The 22,359-nt window shown below is 51.5% G+C and overlaps 1 protein-coding gene across 1 annotated transcript in view; it reads left to right on the top strand.

Moving 5' to 3' along the window:
• Positions 1-2,203: 2,203 nt before the first annotated feature.
• Positions 2,204-22,359, top strand: part of MN1 (MN1 proto-oncogene, transcriptional regulator) — a 34,463-nt gene continuing 14,307 nt past the window's right edge. The window contains exon 1 of the mRNA XM_068208686.1: positions 2,204-5,774. Coding sequence (XP_068064787.1) covers positions 2,336-5,774 — 3,439 coding nt within the window. The 5' untranslated portion in view covers positions 2,204-2,335. The remainder of the gene's footprint in view (positions 5,775-22,359) is intronic.

The following is a 22,359-nucleotide window of genomic DNA, read 5'->3' as shown; positions in this document are numbered from 1 at the left end:
GCAGCTGCTATCAGACCTTGCCACTCCGAGCAGCTCACTGTTTTTACTGTCAGAATGCTTAGGCTGAGCTTATTTCCATGTTTGCCATTGTCCAGCTACAGACACCATGTGGCTCCCACCAAAGTCCGCAGAAGGCTGGGCCAAGCCATGGGTGAGGAGATTTCCCGTCCCGTCCAGCGAGACTGCGGCGGCTCCGGAGGGAGCGGGGCTGGGCCCTTGGTGCAGCGCACGGCCTCGAGGTGCGGGCTGCAGCCCCGGGGACGCCGCTGGGCTAAGGGCCGTTCTGTGCCCATGGCGAGCAGAGGCTCGGCAGGCAGCGGCGGCGTCCCGGGCCGGTGGGCTGCCCGCCCAGGGCCCCCAGAGAAGCGGCACGACGGACCGAGGAAGGGAGGGGCGGCGGCGCCGGTGCCCCAAGACGAATCCGGGCAGCCGCTCTCGGCGACCCCGCCCCACATCCCCCGCACCCGACCCTGCCCTTCCGCGGCGAGGAATGCTCGCGGGTCCCGGCCCGCCCCGTCCGGCCCGACTGCCCGCCGCCGGGGCGGAACGGGGGCACGGACCCTGGGCCGGAGCGGGGGCTGTCCGACCGCCGTCAGGGCGGAGGGGGGGCGCAGGCACGAACCGGGGCACAGAGCGGGGCCTGCCCGCCCGGCGGGGCCGCGGAGCGGGGCCTGTCCGCCCGGCGGGGCCGCGGAGCGGGGCCTGTCCGCCCGGCGGGGCCGCGGAGCGGGGCCTGCCCGCCCGGCGGGGCCGCGGAGCGGGGCCTGCCCGCCCGGCGGGGGAGCGGCGGGGGCCGGGCGGGCGCCAGGGGGCGCTGTGCCCGTTCGGAAGAGCCGCTCCGACGGCGCGCACGCAGGCGCAGAGGGGGCGCGACGGCGGCGGCGCTGGGGGCGCCCCGGGCGCGGGGCCGCCTCTGACCCGGAGCCGCGCCGGGTGCGGCGCCCCGGCCGGCGCAGCCGTCGGTCCGGACCGGTGACCCTATGCAGGGACGCGGCGCAGGGACTGGCGGCCTCGTCTCTCCTTCCGTTGCCGCCGTTCCCGTAGCGAGGAGCGACACATCCCCACTCGTTCCTTTGTGCCGCGGTCGCGCCGCGCGTGCTGCGTTTTCCACCCCGGTGCCCGCCCAGCATCTCGAGCTCCGCGCCCCCCTCTTTCCCCCCCCCCTTGTCACTTCGCTAAGTAATAATTTCCACGTCCAATTCCATTTCTTCGCCAGTTCTGAAATCTCCAGGCCATCAGCAAGGAGGATAGTTCACATGAAAACTAATTACACAAAATCAATATTTAATCACAGCGCAGCATCCTGATCCTGCAGAAAAAAATCCCGTTAAAACTCTCCTGCCATATACAAACAGTCCTCAGCCGCTTATTTATAGATCTCATTTTTTTTCGGTGGGAGCAATATTCATTACTATTTCTTTAAACTATCGACATGTGCATCCGCGAGCACCTGAAGCACCGTGTCCCGCCGGCGATCTGTGGGCCCCCTGGCCTGGTGGGTGTTTGTCCCTCCGGGGGAACGGGGTAGTGACTCCCCCCGCTGCCGCAGCGCCCGCTCCCCGCGAGGCTCCGTGCGGTGCCCGGCTCGGGGCGGGCCGGCGGGGCCGCTCCTGTTCCCCCGGGCTCGGGGCTGCCGGGCGGGTTTCGCCCCGGCGGGCAGTGCGGCCGGTGGCTCCCCACACCCGCCACTTGGGGCGGCCAGCTCCGGTGGCCCCCGCCCCGTTTCAGGACCCCGCTCCGGGACTCTGAGGTACCGCGCACCTCCCCGTCCGCCCGCGCTCCGTGCGCCGCGGGAGCAGCGGCGCCGCCGGGCACGGGGGGCGGTGCGGGGCGCGGTGCGGGCGGGGCACGGGGCCGGCGGCGGAGCCACCTTAACGGCAGCCCCGCCCCGGACCGCGGCGCTCATTGGCGCAGCCCCGATGGCTGAAATTCATCGCTGAAATGCAAAACTTGTTGCTGCTCCGCCAGCGCTGGGTGAGAGCGCGGCAGCGCGCGGGGAGCGCGGCGCAGCCCTCGCAGCGCCCGCCCGGCCCCGCGCCCCGGCCCCGCCGCCGCCGGAGCGCTGCGAGCCGCGGGAGCGCACGGCCGGCCGGCGATGCGGCGCGCAGCTCCCGGGCGCCGGAGCCTGTGAGCGGCGGCGCGCCGCCCCGTCGGCTCTCGGGCAGCAGTGAGCGGCGAGCGGCGGGGTGAGCGCGGGCGAGCGGCCGGTGCCGGCGGCGCGGCAGGATGTGAGCGGGGGCGGCCGAGTGGCGCGGAGCGGAGCAGCGGGGAGCGGCGGGCAGCGGGACGGCGGAGCGGCGCGGAGCAGCCATGCCCTGCTGAGGAGCCGCGCAGGATGTTCGGGCTGGAGCAGTTCGAGCCGCAGAACAGCGGCCGGAGCGGCGGGCAGGCGGAGCGGGGCTTCGGCCAGCCCGGACTGAGCATGAGCGCGCACTTCAAGGCGCCGGCCTTCCCCGGCGGCGGCCCAGCACCGGCGGACCCGGCCCTGGGAGCGCTGGGCGAGCCGCCCCTCTTGGGCATGAACATGAGCCTGGCCGGGGACGGCTACGGCTTCCCGGGCCGCGGCCCCGCCGAGCTGCACGGCGGCGGCATGCAGCCGCCTGTGCACGGCTTCTTCGGCGGACAGCAGCCGCACGGCGGCCCCGGCGGCGCCCCCCACCCGCACCAGCACCCCCCGCACTTCGGCGGCGGCTTCGGGCCCGACCCCGGCGCCTCCTGCGTGCACGGCGGGCGCCTTCTGGGCTACAGCGGTGCGCTGGGCGGGCAGACGGCGTTCGCCGACGGCTACGAGCACATGGCCGAGGGCCAGGGCGGCGAGGGCTTCGGGCAACAGCGCCCCGGGACCTTGCCCGATTTCCAGCACCACGGCGCCGGCGCCGCCAGCCACGCCGTGCCGGCGCCCTGCCTGCCCCTCGACCAGTCCCCCAACCGCGCTGCCTCCTTCCACGGGCTGCCGGCGGCCGGCTCCTCCGAGCCCCACGGCCTGGAGCCGCGGCGGCTGCCGGCGCAGGGCGGCGTGGACTCGCTGGAATACAATTACCCTGGCGACGGCCCTGCCAGCCACTTCGAGCTGCCCGTCTTCTCCCCGTCGGAGCCTGAGGGGCAGCTGCCGCACTACGGCGGCGGGCGGCAGGTGCCGGCGGGCGGCAGCTTCGCGGGGGCGCCCGCCCTGCCCCGGGCGCCGGGCATGGCCGTGGCCAAGGCGCACCCGCCGCAGCAGCACGGCGTCTTCTTCGAGCGCTTCGGGGGGGCGCGGAAGATGTCGGCCAGTCTGGAGCCGGGGGCCAACGCCAGGCACCCGCTGATGCAGCAGCAGCAGCAGCAGCCGCCGCCACCACCACCGCAACCACCGCAGCAGCCGCCGGGCTTGCTGGCCAGACAGAACTCCTGCCCGCCAGCCATCCCTAGGCAACAGCAAACAGAAGCCAACGCTCCCAACTCCAACCTGCAGGACAATGGGCCCATAATGCAGAACCAGCATGCACAGTTTGAATACCCTATTCACAGACTGGAGAACAGGAATATGCATCCCTACACCGACCCCGTGTTTAATATGCAGCACCCTCCTCCGCAACAGCCACCAAATCAAAGACTGCAGCACTTCGATGCCCCCTACGTGAGCGTCGCCAAGAGGCCGCGGTTTGACTTCCCCAACACTCCTGGCGTCGAGCGCTGTGCCTCCTGGGGCGGCGGCATGCACGGCCCGGCCATGGAGAGTCACCTTTCCCCGACGGCCTACCCTGGCCTGCCGGGCGAGTTCACCCCGCCGGCACCTGAGGCCTTTGGGGGCCCGTTGCCACACGGCGGCCCTGAGCACCCGGCACTGGCGCAGCGCCAGAACGCGGCCCTGGTGATGAAGCAGATGGCCTCGCGAAGCCAGCAGCGCCTGCGGCCGCCCAGTCTGCAGCAGCTGGGGCATCATGGTGAGGTGGGCGCACCCGGCAGCCTGCCCCCGCCAGCCTTCGAGCGGGAGGCTGGTGGCGGCCGCAGCTTCGATGCGCCGGCGCCGCACCTGGCCCCCGACAGCGCCTGGTTCGCAGGGCCACCGCCGCCTGGGGAGCTGCTGCCGAGGCGCTTGGCAGCGCCCGGGCTACCGGCCGAGGCAGCCCCCCACGAGCTGGGCCTGCAGCCGGGTGGCCCTGCCGTGCTCTTCCGGCCGGGTGCCGGTGGGCTGGGGCTGCAGGAGCCCTTGCGGATGGCAGGCGAGGGGCCAGCGCAGGCCCTGCCGTCGCCCGGCGTCCATCCGCCCTTCACGCCCACAATGGGTGGCCTCTCGCAGCTGCAGTCACCAGGCAGCGGTGTGGCGCTGCCCAGTGCCCCCGCTGAGCGCCGTGGCCCCGCCGACTTCGCCGCTCAGCCTGGCTTCCCCTTTGGGGCGGCAGCGCGGCAGCCGGCGGCCCACGGGGCTGCACCTGCCCTCAGCGCCTCGCCAGGTGCCTACCCACCGCCCCCGCCCGAGTTTCCCCCGCCACCCCCACCACGGCCCGCTGCCAGCAAGCTGGGTGCCCTTTCGCTGGGCTCCTTCAGCAAGGCGGCCAGCAAGGACAATGTCTTCGGGCAGAGCTGCCTGGCTGCCCTCTCCACTGCCTGCCAAAACATGATCGCCAGCCTGGGCGCTCCCAACCTCAACGTCACCTTCAACAAGAAGAGCCCGGCCGAGGCCAAGCGCAAGCTCAGCCAGGCCGAGCCTGACCCGCCACCTGCTGCCCCGGACTACTTCCCAGCCGGGCCACCAGTAGGTGGGGGTGGCACGGGCAAAGCAGCGGGCACTGCCCCGCTGCTGCCTGCGGAGAGCAGCCTCTCACCCGGCTACGCGCTGGAGCCGGTGGCCGGTGGCGAGGGGAAGGCGGGTGGCGGGCGGGGTCGGGGTCGCCGGAAACGGGACAGTGGGCACGTCAGCCCCGGCACGTTTTTTGAGAAGTTCTCAGCTGCCGAGGGCGGGGGAGCCGGTGTCAGCCCAGGGCAGCCGGCAGTGCCGGTGGCGGCGGGGGCCCCGCCGGGGGCTGCGGGCGCTGAGCGCGGTGGAGGCACCCCTCATGACAAGCCCCTGACCTCGCCATCCTGGGGCAAGGGCAGTGAACTGTTGCTGGCGGAGCAGCCCGACCTGATGTCGTCCCTGGACAGCGGCATCCAGAGCGTGACCAAGTCAGACGGCAGCTCCCCGCACGTGGACTTTGCCGACGAGGTCAGCACCAGCTATGGCAACGAGGACGAGGTGTCCTCCAGCTCCGACAATGCCACCTCCAAGCCCACCCGTAGCCCGCTGCTGGGTGGTTCGCCCAAGCTGCCCCGTGGGGAGCACGCACTTCTCAACGGACAGAAGCCCCTGGCCCTTGGCCTCCTCAGTACATCTACCTCGACCCCCGACAGCTATGGGCTCAGCACCACGGCGGGCGCTCACCCTGGCACGCCAAGCATGGAGCAGGTGCGGACCCCCACGAGCACCTCGGCCCAGGATGAGATCCACCCCCTGGAGATCCTGCAGGCACAGATCCAGCTCCAGCGGCAGCAGTTCAGCATCTCGGAAGACCAGCCCTTGGGGTTGAAGAGCAAGAAGGGGGAGTGTGCGGGGCAGAATGGGGACAGCGACCTGGGCAGCTGCTGCTCGGAGGGTGTCAAGGGCACCATGAGCACCATCGACCTGGACTCCCTGATGGCAGAACACAACTCCACCTGGTACCTGCCTGGAGAGAAGGCCCTGATGGAGGGGCAGGAAGAGGACAAGCCCATGGCGCCCTGGGAGAAGCCCAAGCCCCCGAACCCCAGCAAAGAAGGTATCAGTTGTCCCACAGGGGTGCTGGCACAGGGGTAGGGGCGGTTGTGGGCTGCTCAGGAAAGAGGACATGGTGAGGCTGCAGCTCTGGTACTCTGGGCACACACTGGCTCCACCCCTGGTGGATGCCAGGCACCTTCCCAGTCTGGGCTGGGGCTGCGGGATGCTGGGAAGCCGGGTGGCTCTAATGGGGGCTGGACAGTGTCAGGGACATAGTGTCTGCTGCCTGACTGGCCCAGGTGACAACTGCCCCATGGCATCTCTGCTGCCAGACCCGTCCCCATCATGCCTCCCAGAGAATGGGCAGGTGGGAGTGCTGAGCAGAGGGGCTCCCAGCGAGCCTCACCTGTGCTCCAGGGCCTGGGATGCTGCAGAAGGGAACTGCAGCCTGAGGTTCTGAGGAGGGGGCTCCTGCAGGGTCCTACTAGGCATGGGGTGCTGAGGAGGGGGCTTCCACAGAGCCTGGTGCCAGCTGAACCTTCCAGCCACTTTCCCAAAACTATGACTGAGGTTTTCCCTATCCACAAAAACATGAATCTGGTGGTAGTTCTGCTCCTTCAGGTCCGGGTGCCCCCTGCTTGCATTTGGAGCCCACAACAGTGTGATATTGAACTGAATGGCTTGTAACAAATTATTTTTGATTTAACTGAAAGGCAGTTTAAAATAAGGCTCTGGGTCTGTTAGTGTAAAACTTGCTTAGTTGACAGATGTTTAATTTTGACATTAGTTGTCATTTTTGATCCTTCCTTGTGTCCAGAGGGTATCATAATTCCCCAGGCTTAGAAAAAAATATTTTAATGGAAAACCCTCTATTATAAAAGCTGTTTAAGATAAGGATGATTATAGATTCAATTGGTTTCTATTTTATCTTATCAAATCCCTATTTTGCAACCTGCATAGCTGTATGTGAGATTGTTACAATGGGTGCACATGCTGTACCTGCTATCTGAGGGCAGGCAGGTTGGTTTTGGTGTGCTAGAAATACATGTGTGCAGTTTACACAATATAAACTCATTATTTGTGCCTAGAAAAGGTGATATTTTGATGCTACAGTGTAGTTTGAAATTGTTTTCATTATCTCTGGTAGTAGAGACTGACTTTTTACAGCCCTCTATGTTTAGTAATTTTGCTAAGAAAGTTGTTGGTGAAATTAGAAGGGAGCTGGTTAGGAAACTGGGCTGTTTCCTAACCTGGTTCTGGTTGGCTTTGCAGCTTTGGCTTTCTGAAGCGTGAATCCTAGCCCCCACGGTTTGTCTCTTTGTTCATGTTTAATGCCCAGCGCAGGAGACTCTCATTTCGAGCAGAGTGTTTAGCATGCACGGCAGACCCGAGGAAGCCCATCAGCATTCTCCATGCTTCACCCAGGCAAGGACATAAATTGGTTTGTTTGGGGCCCTTCTTTTCCATTTTTAAATGGAGTTGCACACAGCATCCTTCCTGGCCCCTTCTCTTTTATTGTTTCTTGTACACAACATCTAGATCTGACTGGATCAATAGCTAGTTAGCACAAATCACAGTTCCTGTTACTTCTGCCTTGGCAGGCTCAAGCACATACATACGTTCTCTCACACCACACGCACCCTGTTACGTGTGCACTTTCACACGCACACAGATACACAGATCTCACACCGTGCTGTGTTTAGAAATAGATTTTGAAAGAATAACTTCTACAGATCTTGACTTCCTGGGTGAAAAAAGAAATCCTGAGCAGTGATTTAATTCTGAACAGCACATTTATTAAAAGTGTAATTTGGTTTAAAATGATCTATATTTTGTGTGTGTCATATGGAGCGATGCTTCTGCAGAGTCTTTTAACAGCACTCCTCCAGTCACTTTGATCACAGCTATTCTTAGTAACAGCTAGTGAAAGAAGTAATTGCTTTCTGGTCGCGATAACCACAATGTTGGTGTTAAAACAGTTCATCACTTGGAAGGAAAACCATTTAATCAGTGTTCCTATATAAGGATATGTTTTAGTATTTCAGAGGCTTAACATAAAATAGCAAACCAGTTCCACAACAATGCAGAGACGCTCGGGTTGGTTCATGCTTTAGTCACTTGAGGGATTTGAATGGGCTGGTTCCTCGGATGAGGAAATTTATACAGACTCACAGAGAATTTACTTTAACTGTTGTTGGAGATGATAAAGATACAATGGGTGAGACAAAACAGGCTGTTCACCTCCGTCAGTAGAAATAATTAAATGTAACATTGCCATACCCCTGAGTGTGTGAAACTGTGTTTAAGAAAAGGCTTTCTTTAGATGTGGGCTGAGATTTTAAACCTTCTCAGTCGGCTGGGATTTGCACAGTGGTGTTTGTTCCAGCAGAAACCCAGTGTCCAGGTGGATGTGCAGGCTCCAGACAGCGCTCCTCCGAATTCAGGCACTTCCTCGGCATTCCGTGCTGGAAGGTGGGCACCGTTTTGGGGCTGGGCAGCATTAGTGAGAGCAGCATTAGACCCGGGGTCCTCCCCAGTGGGGACTTGTTTGGGGCTTCTGGTTTACACCTGCTGTGGGAGCGGTCGGGGATTTATTCCCATTGTGGCACTGCTGCGATTGGCACCGGCGGCTCCTCAGGTGCCGGGGAGGTGGAGGAAGGGGCGGTGGGTGTTGGGGGGCAGCTTCCCCTTGGGGCAGTGGTGGGCAATTTGTCCACTGCCTGCCACTCCGAGCCAGTGCCAGGACCGAAGGGTCTGACTTCAGTGCTGGCCATGAAGGAAAGAGCAGGCTCCCCAAAACCCAGCAGGATCAGGAACTTCTCAAATACTCTGTTAGTGCGCAGATTATGGGGGAAACAACTTGAGTTGTTTTAATGGCTGCTCAGATACCTTGGAGCTCACCTTTTTTCCCATAATGGCATTAAAATGATCTGGGGATCTCTGGCATTTGTGTGAGCTGTGAGTCTGGAGGTTGCTGAGAGCAGAGACCGGTGCTGCTGGTGGCCCTGCGAGGTGTGACACCTCCGGCGCTGGCCTGCCGCGAGCTCTGTGCGTGCGTTCACGTTTCATTTCGGAATGTAGCATTAGTAATGCTGCCTGGACGTGGCTCTGCCCTGAAATGTGTTTTCTGTAAGTTTTCTCTGATGCATCATTTCTTGTACCAACATGTTTTATGTGAAGTAGCTGGTAGGTTTTGGGTTTTTTTTCCCCTGAAAATGCTTTCTAGAATTTCGTGTTTTCCTCTGCCTAGCAGCTTGAGCTGGGAGTGAGGGATAAATAACACTGAGTCTAGAGGGGTTGTCTTGACTTCCAACACCACAGCTCTAGCCGACAAAGAATAACCAGATCAAATTCACTTAAAAATCTGGGGCCAGTTTAATGGGGTTTTGCTTTTCCTGGTTTGACCGAACCAGAACAATTTCCTCTTCAGTGAAATGTGTATTATTATTCTCTAGAAAGCCACTAATTAAGTGCTGGTGGGGTTTTGGTTTTTAGTTTTCAGTTGAAATTTTGGAAGTCCCTAGTCAGGTGAAGACATCAGCATGTACCTAGAGCTGTGCAGGTGTTGGTTGGAAAGGATGGCAGCATATTTTTCTGCTCGGTGGCTGTTGGGCTCGTCAGTCCGGGCTGACGGGCACGTGCCACACGGCACCGTTAGCCTTCATGTGTGAGTTTTTGTTAATATTTCATTGTTACACCGAACCTGTCACTGGAATGAGCCCATAGGCCAACCCTCTTGCTGGAGCAGGGTGTAACATCTGTGAATTACTAGAAATACATTAACAAAGGTCAAATTTGGTCCAGATGCGGCCAGGAGCCTTTGTTTTCTTTCCCTTTCCAGTGCATTCTGCTGCCTGCTTTATTTTAAATACTGCTTAGTTCTTTTAGAGGCTTTACCAAGGCGCTGTGTTTGTTTACAGGGACTGAGTTTGTCAGACCTCTTGCGAGGTTTTTCACGAGAACCCTCACTGCAAGCGATGTGCTGTGAGCGGCTGTGTTGTGGTGAGCGCTGTGGAAGCGAGTTCAGCGCCTTTTCCAGCGAGGGGGAAAAGGCTGATGCTGCTTTGTCTCACTGGGCTGCTGAAACTTACACAATTTTAACAATTTAGTGACAAAAGAAGCTATTGCCTTTGTCTTGAAGTTGCACAACAAACTCCACATATATCAAATCTACATCTTTATTAAATCATCTGGATTAGCAATCAGAGTGACGAGGCAAGAACGCTCCTGCTACTGATCCTGGGAGAGAGTTTGGTGTGCATTAGATTTGGATTTAATATGATGCTTTAAACTTTTCTAACCTGTTAAAAAAAATAATTGGAAGGGTTGCCCCTGCTTGGCCTCATGTGAATGATAGAAATTCTCCATTGTTTACCTTGACTGACTATAATTTTTAATACTTTCTACTAGAAAATGGTTCTGTTTAGAAATATTTTCCTTTGTTTTATAAACATTCTGTAGCAGTGTGCTTGTCGACCTTTATAGCATATATTAGAAAAAGCAAGGGACAGAATTTTCAGTAGTGTTTCTTCTTGCTGTGATATACTAAAATATTTAGTGCAGGAAGTGTGTAAATTTATTGGCATTTTAGTAACAACTGTGGCCAGTGTTTGCCTTTGCATCTACCATCTGTCTGGCTAATAATTTTTGATCTCTGGATTTACCTGTTCTCCTTTCAGTGGACAATCTAGCTGTGTTTGAATTAATGCAGATTGCCTATCTGGTTTGCATCCTGGTGCTTTCTTGCCCCAAAGTCTGTTATTTTCTGATGGCCCACTCAGTTGCAAGGCGAGTTTTAGTGGGCTTGTTTTGCACACACTTGGTGTGAGGATCTGCGTGAGACAGGCTTCGAGGGAGATGTTTCTTGAAATTGGTGTGTGATTGTGCTTCAGATCTTTATGTATGATGTAAAAGGAAATTAATTAGACTTAGTATTTATATATGAGTTTGGATGACAGCATAGATTTATTTTGATCTGTGATGTATTACACCCTGTTTCCTCTTACTGTTTAAGCTACAATACCTGTTTTTTTTTACCAATCACCTAGTGGAATGCTTGACCATAGAACTGCAAATAATATTTTGATAAAAAGCGTTATTAATTAGCAATGTCTATAGATAAAATTTGTTGTTACTTGTGTAGAACAAAGACTAAGGCATCAAACAAAAGTCTAACCTGAAACTAAATAGGCTGCTTTTATTTGAACCAGCTGACTCCCAGCCTCGGTAGTATTCTATACCAGGGAAAGGTTTTGGTACAGTAAAATGCCTTTATGTGGCCATATAAAATTTTAGTACTAGACAAATTACTGTACATTTTCAGTCAGTGGTTTCTTGTGTATTTCTGTTAAATCTGAGTGTGAGGAGAGTCTCCTCAGAAAGTGCACAGCCAGTTCTAAAATGAATCTTCAGGTGGCCTAACGTGTATGCTTTGTTAACGCTAAATTTACCGAAATATCAGAAGCCGTTTAATGGCATCATTTCTCAAGCGCATTGAGACTATTGAAAGAGACCTGTCAAATTGTAGGCAGAGGACCATTCCCTGTTTTATCTCTAGAACAGAATAGATTGTCCTTGTGCGTGTTTCGGACTGGAGCGTGTTGGATGCAGGCAGCGCGGGCGGTTGGCGTAGGGCGCTGGTAGCCACCTCGCCATCGCGCCGCGGCTCCGGCCGGCATCCGCCTCCCTGCCCAGCTATTCCATTGAAAAATCTACACCCTTGAAAAGAACCATGTTTGCACCTGTAAACACATGATTAAGGTTTGTAGGACATGTTTAAGATTGGTGTGTTGTTTATTTTTAAATATGAAATAGTTTGGTTTTTTGAGAGGCGTTTTTAAATGAGAGCCTCTGTTAGTGAGGGCTGTTCAGAACATGGCTGGCTGTGCACCAGATCTTGGGTAAGGGACATGGGGAACCTTATGGAAATTAAATAGGTGAAGCTGTGGAATCACCCAGGAAATTCAAGGTCTGCCCTCACCTTCCTGGTCTTGGTTAGATTTCTCAATTTTTAAAATGTGTTTCCGAATTTTTGCTGTTTACACACAGTGATTAGATGACAGCCTTATATAAAAATACTGTGATTCTTTGTAGTTTGCTGCTTTTCCTTTGCCAGATGCTTTTGTGTTGGTGCAGTTAAAACATTCTGAGTTATTAGTGGCCTTTTAATACAAATTATTTGGTTTTTTTTTTTTTTTTACAAATTTAAATATATTTTATGGATTATGTGCCAATGTTCCAAAGTCAAATGCCTTCTAAATTTAAAGCTGAGAATTGAACAGCTGGAGGTCTAATCCATTAATTTTTACAAGCTGGCTTTCTTAATACTTCAGAGAGAACATCTTTCTTGATACTGCTTTACTGTTCTCCTCTTCGGCACCCCTTCTTCTCCTCTCCCTACCTGTGCCCTCTCCTCTAAGGCTTCATATTCTGCTCATCTCCTGGCAAATGACAAAAGCATCTGGATGGGGTGAATGCATTTTCCTTAGTTGATGTAATAAGTTTTAAGACTCGATGGTCTAGAAATGTGTTGCACTTTTTATCCACACTAATGCAAAAATACGTGCACCACTGTTCTGTGTTTCTTTCCTGTACTTGGGTTATTTTTTTGTAGCAGCACAGGCATTGTCACAGGGGTATTTTTGCTCCGTGCTTGTCTCCTTTTGAGACGCCTGACTCACACGTAGGGCACATCCCTCTCTGCAGGACGGGGTCTGGTCCATTTGGAAGTAACGTTTTCCCAAGTTTTGCCTTGCCCGTTTGGGCAGGAGCTGCTCTGGCACCGCCGACGGTGCCGCTCCCTGGGACGCACGTGCGCATCCGTCACGGGCAGCTCCCGAGCAGGAGCCGAGTCTCGGCTGCAGGCTGAGGTGCTGCCCAGACCCTGCAGCGGGGCACTTTTCTGTCTGTTTGTTTTCAATTCCAGCAAATCTGTTTGTGTCTTTAACGTAACACCACCGAGCATGACGCTGGGCGGTCTACGTTTTTTATTAGCTTTTAACATTTGTCAAAAAAAGCTTTTTTTTTGGTTTGGTAAGCAGAAATCTGGTTACGTTTAAGTGCTGCTTTGATAGATATTTTTACATCGAAATAAATACAGTTTATTTGAGTTTAAACACGAACAACACGTGTGGGAGCTTGAAGGGCTCTGCTAGCTCTGACTGTGAGCAATGGGAGAGATGTTACACAGTCCTGCTCCCGCGGCCACTTTGTGTGAACTTTGGGATATTTATCTTTTTTTTTATCCCCCTCTGTGTTTGGAGCATTTAAAATACAAAATTAAGACCTTTGGTTTTTTTCCTTTTAATTCTCCTACCTTCAGTTCTGACTGCTGGGCCTTTAGGACTTGATCCCCATGATCCCAGCAAAGCCTGTGATTGGTCAGTAGTTAGAAGACAGCAGGGTTTTTTTGTGATAAAATATATGTTTTCAGAGTTAAGTCTGCATTTAATTCATTTTGTGAATTAGTATTCACAAAATACTTGAAAGCATTCTGTTGCTAATAGAAAGATCATCCTGAGGCTGGGGAAGCACAGTTAATTGAAAAAGCAGCCATTTGTAAAGTGAAGAAAATTTTAAAACATTTCATACCCTAATTAAGAATGTACTCCTGAGTTAAAATGGTGAATATTAATTTGCTGTGCGAAGCAAATACATTACAAAGCCCTGGAAAGAGTCATATCCTTCCTTCCTCCTTAATCCTCTCCCAAAATGCAGTTTCAGAAGAAAGGCATGACTTTTTTCTTTTTTATAATGTAGCCTGAAACCATTTTGCTAGAAAGATGTAAATTGATCTATTAACATAGGAAATGGAGGTTGGGCTGGGGTTATTATCTGGTCAGAATTTTAGGATCTCTTTCCTAGAAAAATCTTCCACTAATTTTTTTGTTTTTTTTTTTTTTTTTTTGGAGGGAGGGGTGGGTGGGTGGGTATAATATTCCTCCATAATGGCATTTAAAAGCCTTTTGGTCTCAGGTGAGAGCAGTCAGAAGAGGCAGAGGATGCTGTGGGTCTGAGGCACAGCTGCGCATCATTGCAAGCAGTGCTGCTCCCTGGGGAACGGGGCTGAGCCTTCCCTCCCCTGAACCGTTGGAGGTGAGGCTGCCGTGGGAAGGGCAGGGAGGGAATGTCTGCACAGAGCTCCTGCTCCTCGGTCAGTCCAGGCATCGCCGTCGTCCTTACAGAGATTGGGGTCTGCGTGTGATTTAGAGCGGAGCTGAGTCCATATTCAGGTCCCACTTTAGGATTATTTTTATTTAAGATCGTATTTGTTGCACCGTAAATTGCCACGGTGCTTTAGAAACCTGGGAGATGTTCCCACTGCTAAAGATTTACTGTCCAAACGAGATAAAAGAGGTGGTGTTGGGCTGGTTCACTGCCGGAACACGGGGTGGTGCCACCAGGGCTTGGACAGAGGGTGCTGGTGAGGTGCACAGTGGAACTGGAGGGCACTTGGGTACCCAGCAAAGGCTGAATGCTGCTGGGTTGGGAAACGTGTGTGAGCAGGGAATGTAGGGCTGGGAGCATGTCATCCCACCTGGTCATCTCATTTCTGCATGGATTCCTTGTTTGGTGAGGATGGCGCGGCTGTACTGCCCTCTCCGGGGCAGCATTTCTCCTCTCGTGGAAAAAACAAACCCAAACCCCAGTTATGTTATGGCACTTCTGATCTGTGTGTGAGTGATTTTCTAAATAGGTTTGTCAGTCTTAGCAGCAGGAAAAGAGACCTAAATGTTGCAGAAGGAGTTTGGTGCAAGGTTTTCACCTCCTCCAGATGCCTGGGGTTGCAGGCATCACCGAAGGAGGGCTTCTCCTCCCTGCTCACCTATATGTTGGGAGAGGAGGACCCAGACCCCAGGTCTGAGCTGCCCAATAGATCACAACCACCTGGTGTGACTAATTCCTGGAGTGGTACTGAGCTGATAATTAGAAAAAAAGATTGCTCTTAGACCTGCCAGGCAGCCCGGTAACTGCATCTAATAATATTGATATTTTTGATCTGACTCAATTGTTTTAATTTTTATTGGTGCCAAATATTAGGCAGAAAAAGGTTTTTTGCCTAGTCTGAAAAGTAACCCAAAATTTCAGACCAAATGCAGTTTTAAAAGCAAGAAGATAATAAATGGGCCTATTTATTGTATTCTACAAAAGAAAAAAAGGAGTTCCCCAGTAAGTGTAATAAAAGCTACCACAATCTATGAGACAATAATTCTGAAACCCTTTAAAAATAGTATTATTATTCAAAGTGCAAAGCAGCTGGTATTTTATGAGAGAACAGATTTTATTGTTGCTGGATATAGGGTCAAATGCTTGCAGCACATTTTTGATTTAAACAAACCAAAAACACAAATGCTTTTTTGAAGATAAAATCAGTAAGATTTATTTATTTTTTTTTTTTTTTTTCCTGGATGCTATAGTTCCCTTCTCTACCTCTAAATATAGGCACATACTTTTCTTTTTGTGCTGGGAGAAACCACACGCAGCCCAGCTCCCTGTGCTCTCCCTACCATGCCATAGTTCTGGAGGCAGAGGAAAAACAAGGGCTGTCCCAAGTACAATTCAAATCTCATATGAACTACTTTGAAAGAGGCAGATCACAAAAAAAGGGGGAATAGCAAAGCATTCCTTCATTCTGGGTTATTACTGAAGTTTCATCCCATCATTTGCCAGTTCTTTGTGCTGTTGGCAGGGTGGGTGTGTGGGTGATGCTGGAAAATGTGCAGGGGAACAGGGCAGTGTTGGGGAAAGCTCAAGGGCAGCCCTGGTGATTTGGTTGAGCTTTGCTTTTAAACTCTGTGCATCAAAGTCGTGCTGTATGTTACGTGACAAAGTGGTGTATCCTGTAGATAAATCCAGTTTATGTTCTGTGTCCTGATATTACTTATTTTAGCTGAGGTGTGAATGGGAAAGGCAGAAGGGAATTTGCTGCTCCCAGTGCTCCGAGCCCCGGGGCAGGTGACCACAGTCCTGACTCTGCCAGGGCTCCTGCTGGTCTTGTTGGTACTGCAGAACAACAAACAACAACTTTGGAAATGTGAGGTTTTAACAACACAGTGAAGTCTTACTCCAAATCATTTTCCAGATCCTCTAGTGTTTTGTGTAGTTTTCCTCGAGTGGCTGATGCCAATGGTGCTGCAGTGTTTCTCTTAAGGAAAAAGAACAGATAAAATATCTCTTTTTTGAGCCAGACACGTGTGAGCCTCAGAGCTGGGAACGTGCATTGGGAGATTGTGATACAATTACGTTTTATGTCTACCTATTAAGCATAATGAAGGGTTGGTTGCTGGCCTTAAATTTGGAAAGAGCTTACTGTAGAGCTTAAACCAGAAGTAGATTCCTGTAATTACTGCTTTGCCGTGCAGAGTGTGGCGAGGTAGAGGGAATAAAAACTGCTCATTGTCCAATTGTATTTCCATAACTGCTGCACTTTTAAATGTCTGTTTTGAAAGATAAAATTTTTGTTATACTAATTTTCTGAAGTAAGCTAATAAAAGCCAATGCAGGAAAAAAAAAAAAAATAAAAGAGGTGAAGAATGTCAAATGAACAATGCTTAGAAAACACAGAGCTTCAGCTTCTTCAGTGAGCCCTGATGCGGTGCTTGAAAAGTCAGTGGCTTTGTTTGTTAAACACAGGGCCACTGTGCTGTTGTGGTTTGGGTTCGCTTGAATATGAGATCCTTGATGATGAAATGAAGAATTTTAAGAACTTTCAATTTTATGTTTGCTTTTCTTTGTACTAGATTAGGCAAACGGGGTAGAACTCGAAGCCGTCAGTTCCGAAACTGCTTTTGCTTTTACTTGACGTTGTTCTTGCTGTGTGATGGCAGTACGTCAGGGAAACTTGGATCCCAGTATCAGTTGTTTGGAATTACTGTTTGGATTATATTCAGTTTCAAATGGTATGAAACTGTAGTGAGGAATGAGCATTTGTTTATGCTGATAAAATGAGTCTTTCATAGCATACACTTGTTTTGGTTGTACATACTAGTGCATGTTATAGCTCAGAATGCCCATTTTTTCAGAGTGATAACATGGCCCCGTTCTGCTCTTTGTGTGCATTTGGGACTGGGAACTGCATCAAAGGGGAGATGTTTCTGCTTCAAGTGAGGAATAAGAGAGGGAAGACCGAAACTCTTCTTGGCCCTTAGGGGGAAAATAACCACCCTAAACCACATCCTTTTTCCTCTCCCCCTCAAAAATTTGGCTTACATCCTTAAGAGAGAGGTTTTTTCCTTTTATTTTCCAACCATCCTCTAAGGTGTGTTCTTCTGGCCTTTCTCCAGTTTGTGGAGCTTCTCTTGGAATATGTTTTAGGGGGTTGCATTTGACACATTACTGAAGGCTGCCTTCCACAGTGGTCTGGCCCAAATAGAAATGTGAAAAGTTCCCACTACTGAGCTGTAAAAGAATACTGGAAATGGGTTATGCTGAAAAAACCATTTAGATAAAAATGCAATTTTCCCTTCCACATACACTGCTAAGAATTAATAGCACATTCTTCCTAAATGGGTAGTTCTGTATTACGTTTTCACCTTAATGAAATTCTTTCCAAAACAGGAGAGTTTCATTTAAAAATGTAGGGCAAAATTGATCTGTCTTTATCTGCAGTGCTCCCTGCTTTAAAATATCATGGGATTGAGTTCCATGGGCTGTCTGGGCACTCCGTGGAAAACAGATGTTGGGTTCCAAGGTGGGTGTCCCAGTCTGACTCTGTCCCATCACAGGGTGTGCTCCTTACCCTGCTGTCACAGCTGGATTTGGGCTGTCACTGTGGTGGTGCGTGCTGTGCGTGCCAGCTGTGCTTTCACAGCTCCACTACTTGGCCAGCGGCCACCACGCAGTGGGGACATGAACATGGCACTTACCAGGGCATTTCTGCCAGAAATACCCCAAAAGGGAGAAGGGCCAAGCCCACTGTGGCCTTAACCTGTGTTGGTTCATTGTTGCACACCTTGGGCACAGGTGGTGAGCCCAAGTGTGGCGTGGCCTGGAACAACATCAGCAAAAACACAGAGACATCAGTTTCAATATGTTCCTTTTCTGCAGAAGATACATAAATGTCAAATGAAAGAAAGAGGGGGGAGCCCTCTGTGGTAGCTGTGAAACTGAAATGGAGATGCCCCCAGGAAGACTTGCCGGTTCCAGCTAGGAGAAAACCAAAACATATATTCATGCTTTTTAATGGTTTCACTTTTGGTGGAAGGTTTTTAATGTAATGGTGAGAACAGAAGCATGTGGAAGAAGTAGGGCTGGTATACTCTGCTTTAAACAGCTTTTCACTGCTGAGTTACAGTGGAGAAAATGCTTTTATTAAATAAATTGTTTGCTGTTTTCATAGTTTTAATAAAATGGTTCCCACGTATAAGCAGTGCTCATAGTGATGGAGACAGGATTGATACAAGTTGGAGTCTCCATGTTAAAAATACGAATTTTGATGGTAGTGATGCTGCACAGCTTTTGAATAATTTTTGTGACAAATCACCCTTCAGAGGGACTGTGCTTGGGCTTTCTCCTAAAAGGTGAAATACAGGAGAAGTGTGAGGCAGTCTGACTGACTCTTGCACCCAGCTAACAGTGAGCTTAATCCAAATTCTGTTTTTGAAAGGGGTATTTATAGTCGTCTTCCGATAGCCTCCCAATCAAACAGCAGCAAATACGATACTGCTCGTTAGGTGCATTACAGAACAGCTGGTTTTTTTAGTCACCAAACTTGCCTTTTGTGATTCATTTTCTGTGAATCACACTAGTTCAGCAAAGAGTGCAGATCACGACTTTTGCAGCCAAATATGCAATTCCCTGGAAGCAAATGTCGAAAATTTAAATACTTTAGTATAGTGCCTTGTAACTTGCAAGTTTTGTATTAATGGGACACTGGCTTTTCTGGAAAACTTCACTCCCTGGGACAAGCATGCCCATCAGTAGGAGTGTTTGCTCCCTGGTGTGAGTGGTTCACACTCAGAGAGCATTGCCTGGTTCCACTTTAGGTAGGACTTTCTTAGGTGTCACTTAGGTTTATTTTTATTTTTTCATGTTTTTTTTGCTGTTGGTGCTCAGTGTATTTGCAGGCACTTGGCATGCTGAGTGATGCATTTAAACATTGGCTGCTACAGTAAAAATCTTGATGGCCATTGTTTCAATAAAAAAAAAACCCTTCTCATCTTCAAAGTCACTATTGTTACAATAATTTTCTCTTTGAACATGTCAGGATTCTGTATTTGATTATAGACTGGATTGTCTCTTGTCATTGCATAATGATTTTTTTTTGGGGGGTAGGCAGAGACCTTTTTCAGTTCCTCACAGTTCATCACCCATCCCAGTACTTCTTTAAAAAGAGATTATGTTGAAACCAGGTATTTAAGAATATAGATCCTCAAGAAAATCACTGGTTTTGACTTTGTATTTTCCTGGGAATTTTATAAAGCTGATGTGAATTACAGATTTATTTTACAATTTGAACTTAGACTTTTAAATTTTCCCTTTCCCCCACCCCTTTCCTTGCTTCCTATTGGACCAGAAGTCATTATTACAGAGATTTTCTGCTACTTTTTCATTTTCTCTTTTTGCAAGTTCCACCACACAAAAAGAATTGATCTCTGTAATTCTGCCATCACTTGGATAGTTGCTTGGATGGATGGTTGGGTGAATGGTGGTGAAGGTGGCTGACCTGGGGGCCTGAGCACTGCTGCCAGACCCTCCCCGCCCTGCTCCCTGTTGAGGACTGATGTTGAGCCTTGGAAAGTGCTTGCTGAAACCTCTTCTGTTGGAAGCTGTTTTGGGATTTGGTAGTCTGTCCACTCTCTAGGATCCAGAGTTACCATTGCTGTTACAACCTTACAGCTCTCTGAGCATTGTGGTGGGATGAAGGCACCCTGGAAGCAGAGCTCCTCTCGTACTGCTGCTGAGGTGTGGAGGAGATTTCCAGCTTTGTGGCCCTTCAAGGCTGATGGCTTAAACTCTGGTGTTCTGCACTAGTACAGTGTTCACCTTGGATCAAAGGGCAGGGGACCTCCTGAAATGGAAAGTGCCTTGGAAGGCCCTCCTGAGCCTCCTCAAGCTATGTGAAAGCCCAGAGGGAAGAGCGTTTGCAGTTGTCTTGCTTTATGTGTATGTGCAGTCTCTTCCATTGCTGGGTGATGTTGATGCCACCGTGGGAAAACTGTACAAAAATGGGTGACACTAGAACTGCATCAGGCACTGAAGAGGCTTATTCCTTGGGAAATGGGTATTGTGTAAGAATGGCAGAAGAGTCCAGGTGAGATCTGCAGATCCATGCCTGGTTGTGGTTACGTGTGTGCAGGCTTCCAGCTGGTCACTCTAAAGCTGTCACATGATGGGTGTATTGCCTCAGAGGTATGACTGAATCCAAGATGCTCCCTCAGTGGGGGTTGCCTGCATGTGTCCATGCAATGGAAGCCTTTGCCACAGAATCAGTAAATCCTGACTGTGTTTTGTAAGGAAAGAGCTAAAAAGGAATCACTGTGTCTTTAAACCTGCAAATCCTCAAAACCTCCCTAGGAAGTAGAAGGGGGAAGGGACCCTTTCAGGATTAATTAAACAGAGATGTCTTGCTGTAGACTTCAGGGTTTACTGATAAATGCTAGCCCCTCACCCATGTCTGGTGGTGCTGCTGTTATTTAATCAGGGCCTTGACAAGGAATCTGAGCAATCTTCCCTTTCTCCTCCTCTGTTCCATTTATCTGTCCTCCCAACCTGTTTGTTTGTGTATGGTTAAGTTTTCCATGCCAGGGAGAAGCCGAGTGGAAATGTCAGGGGTCAGGCTGCAGGCAGGGCAGGCAGGAGCAGGCAGGGAGCAGAAAGCCCAGCTCTGCAGCCTTGGAGTTTCTGAGAAACCGGAGATAGGTTGTTCCAGGCAAGATTAACTCCTTCAGCACGGCTGCCTTCTGCTTAAGACCTGCAGGAAGGGAGGTGAGGCGGGTGCATTAAGACACTGAGCTCAGACTCCATCCCTCTGTCCTTGCACTCCTGTGGGTAATGGGTGCTCCTGCTGCCATTTTGCTCACCCTCTTGTAGAAGCCTTGCTGGCCTAACTGCCTTGGCAGCTCTGCTGCCTGGGGGATGAAGCTGTGTGGATCCAGACCTAAGGAGGATGGCAGATAGCAGAATTCATTGCAGTACTGTTATGGATACCTGAGTTATTTGGCACATTTCCCAGTGGACAAAATGTTCATCCATGGAGGGCATGAAGCTGCTGCTCAGAGACATGCCTTTGAGTAGACACGTGACTTGGGTTTGTCATTCAGAAGTTAGCTAAAGAGCAGTCTGGATATCCTTGGCTTCAGAAAAAAAACCAATTTTGATGTTGTGTCAGTAGACTTGGTATCTCACAGGCTCTCAGCTGTGTGCTCTGTGGTGGTTCCCAAGTGCATCAGCCCCAGCTGACGCTGCCATGGTGGCTGGGGTTGGGTGAAGTTTTGGCTGTATGAGTCAAGCTCTTGAATTTGCACTTCACCCCACCTGTGTGAGGGAAAAGCCTCATTCAGGGTGGGGTGGAGGATTTTGTTTGTTTGGTGATGCCCTTGCATTTGTGTTGTGGCAGCGAAGCAGGTGCTGCAGAGCTGAATCCTGCCTGGTTTGACAGTGTTTGCCTTGCAGGCAGTGCCTTGCCTGGGACAGCTGCAGGCAGAGATTTCAGTGTCCTTACGCCCTGCTAGTGCGATGGTCTGTACTTCTGCACTGACCAGATCTAGACCAGGTTAACAGCAGTGGTTACAAACAGCCGTAGTTACAAACGGGATAGGAATGAATCACAGAAGAGAATCAGAGAATTGGGTTGGAAGGGTCATCTCATTCCAGCTGTGGGCAGGGACACTTTTCACTAGACCAGGTTGCTCCAAGCTCCATCCAGCCTGGCCTTGAACACTTGCAGGGATAGGGCAGGCACAGCATCTCTGGGCAACCTGTGCCAGTGCTTCAGTACTCGCTGAGTAAATAATTTCTTCCCAATATCCAGTCTAATCCTTACCTTTTTCAGAGGGAGAACATTGCCCCTTGTCTTGCTACTCCAGGCCCTGCTTAGAAGTCCTTCTGCATCTCTCTTGGTGTTCCAGTGGGCTGCTCCATGCAGTGAAGTCTTGGGGATGTGCTGTGCTCCCTGTGCCAGTGCTTGGGTGCTGCTCAGCCCCGTGTTCTTCCCCTGCCCTTGACAGGAGCAACTGGGGCTGCTGGCCCCCATTCCCTGGGGAGGTGCCGCAGGGCAGAGCCCACACAACCTCCAGCGGAGTGGGATGAACTAATTGTCTGCTGTTCTTTCATTTTCCAGGAGTATGGAAATTGTTGTGGGTCATAAATCACGTGGGCATATGACCGGAAGGAGAACACAGGCCCATATATCAGCTTTGGGCTGGAAGATGAGACTGTTTGTCCTGTGTTGTACAGGCCCATTTTGTTGATTTACTGGCCTGTGAAACTTTAGAGTTAATTTTTTGTTGAAGCAAGGAAAGTCTGTCTACCTGTGACTTTCGTGCTTGAACAGCTGTTTGCTCCTGATTCGTTGCTATTCTGAGAATTTCATGAAGACTCTCCACAGTGATGTGACAATTGGAAGTAAAAGATGAGCTTATATTTTTCTTATCCTAATAGTGGCACTTACAGCCGTATCTAAGAATGCCAGGTTTCTCAGTGTGTTT

Source organism: Anomalospiza imberbis, chromosome 18 (genome assembly GCF_031753505.1).
Source record: "Anomalospiza imberbis isolate Cuckoo-Finch-1a 21T00152 chromosome 18, ASM3175350v1, whole genome shotgun sequence".
NCBI classification, from domain to species: domain Eukaryota; kingdom Metazoa; phylum Chordata; class Aves; order Passeriformes; family Viduidae; genus Anomalospiza; species Anomalospiza imberbis.
This window is presented reverse-complemented; position numbering and strand designations above follow the sequence as displayed.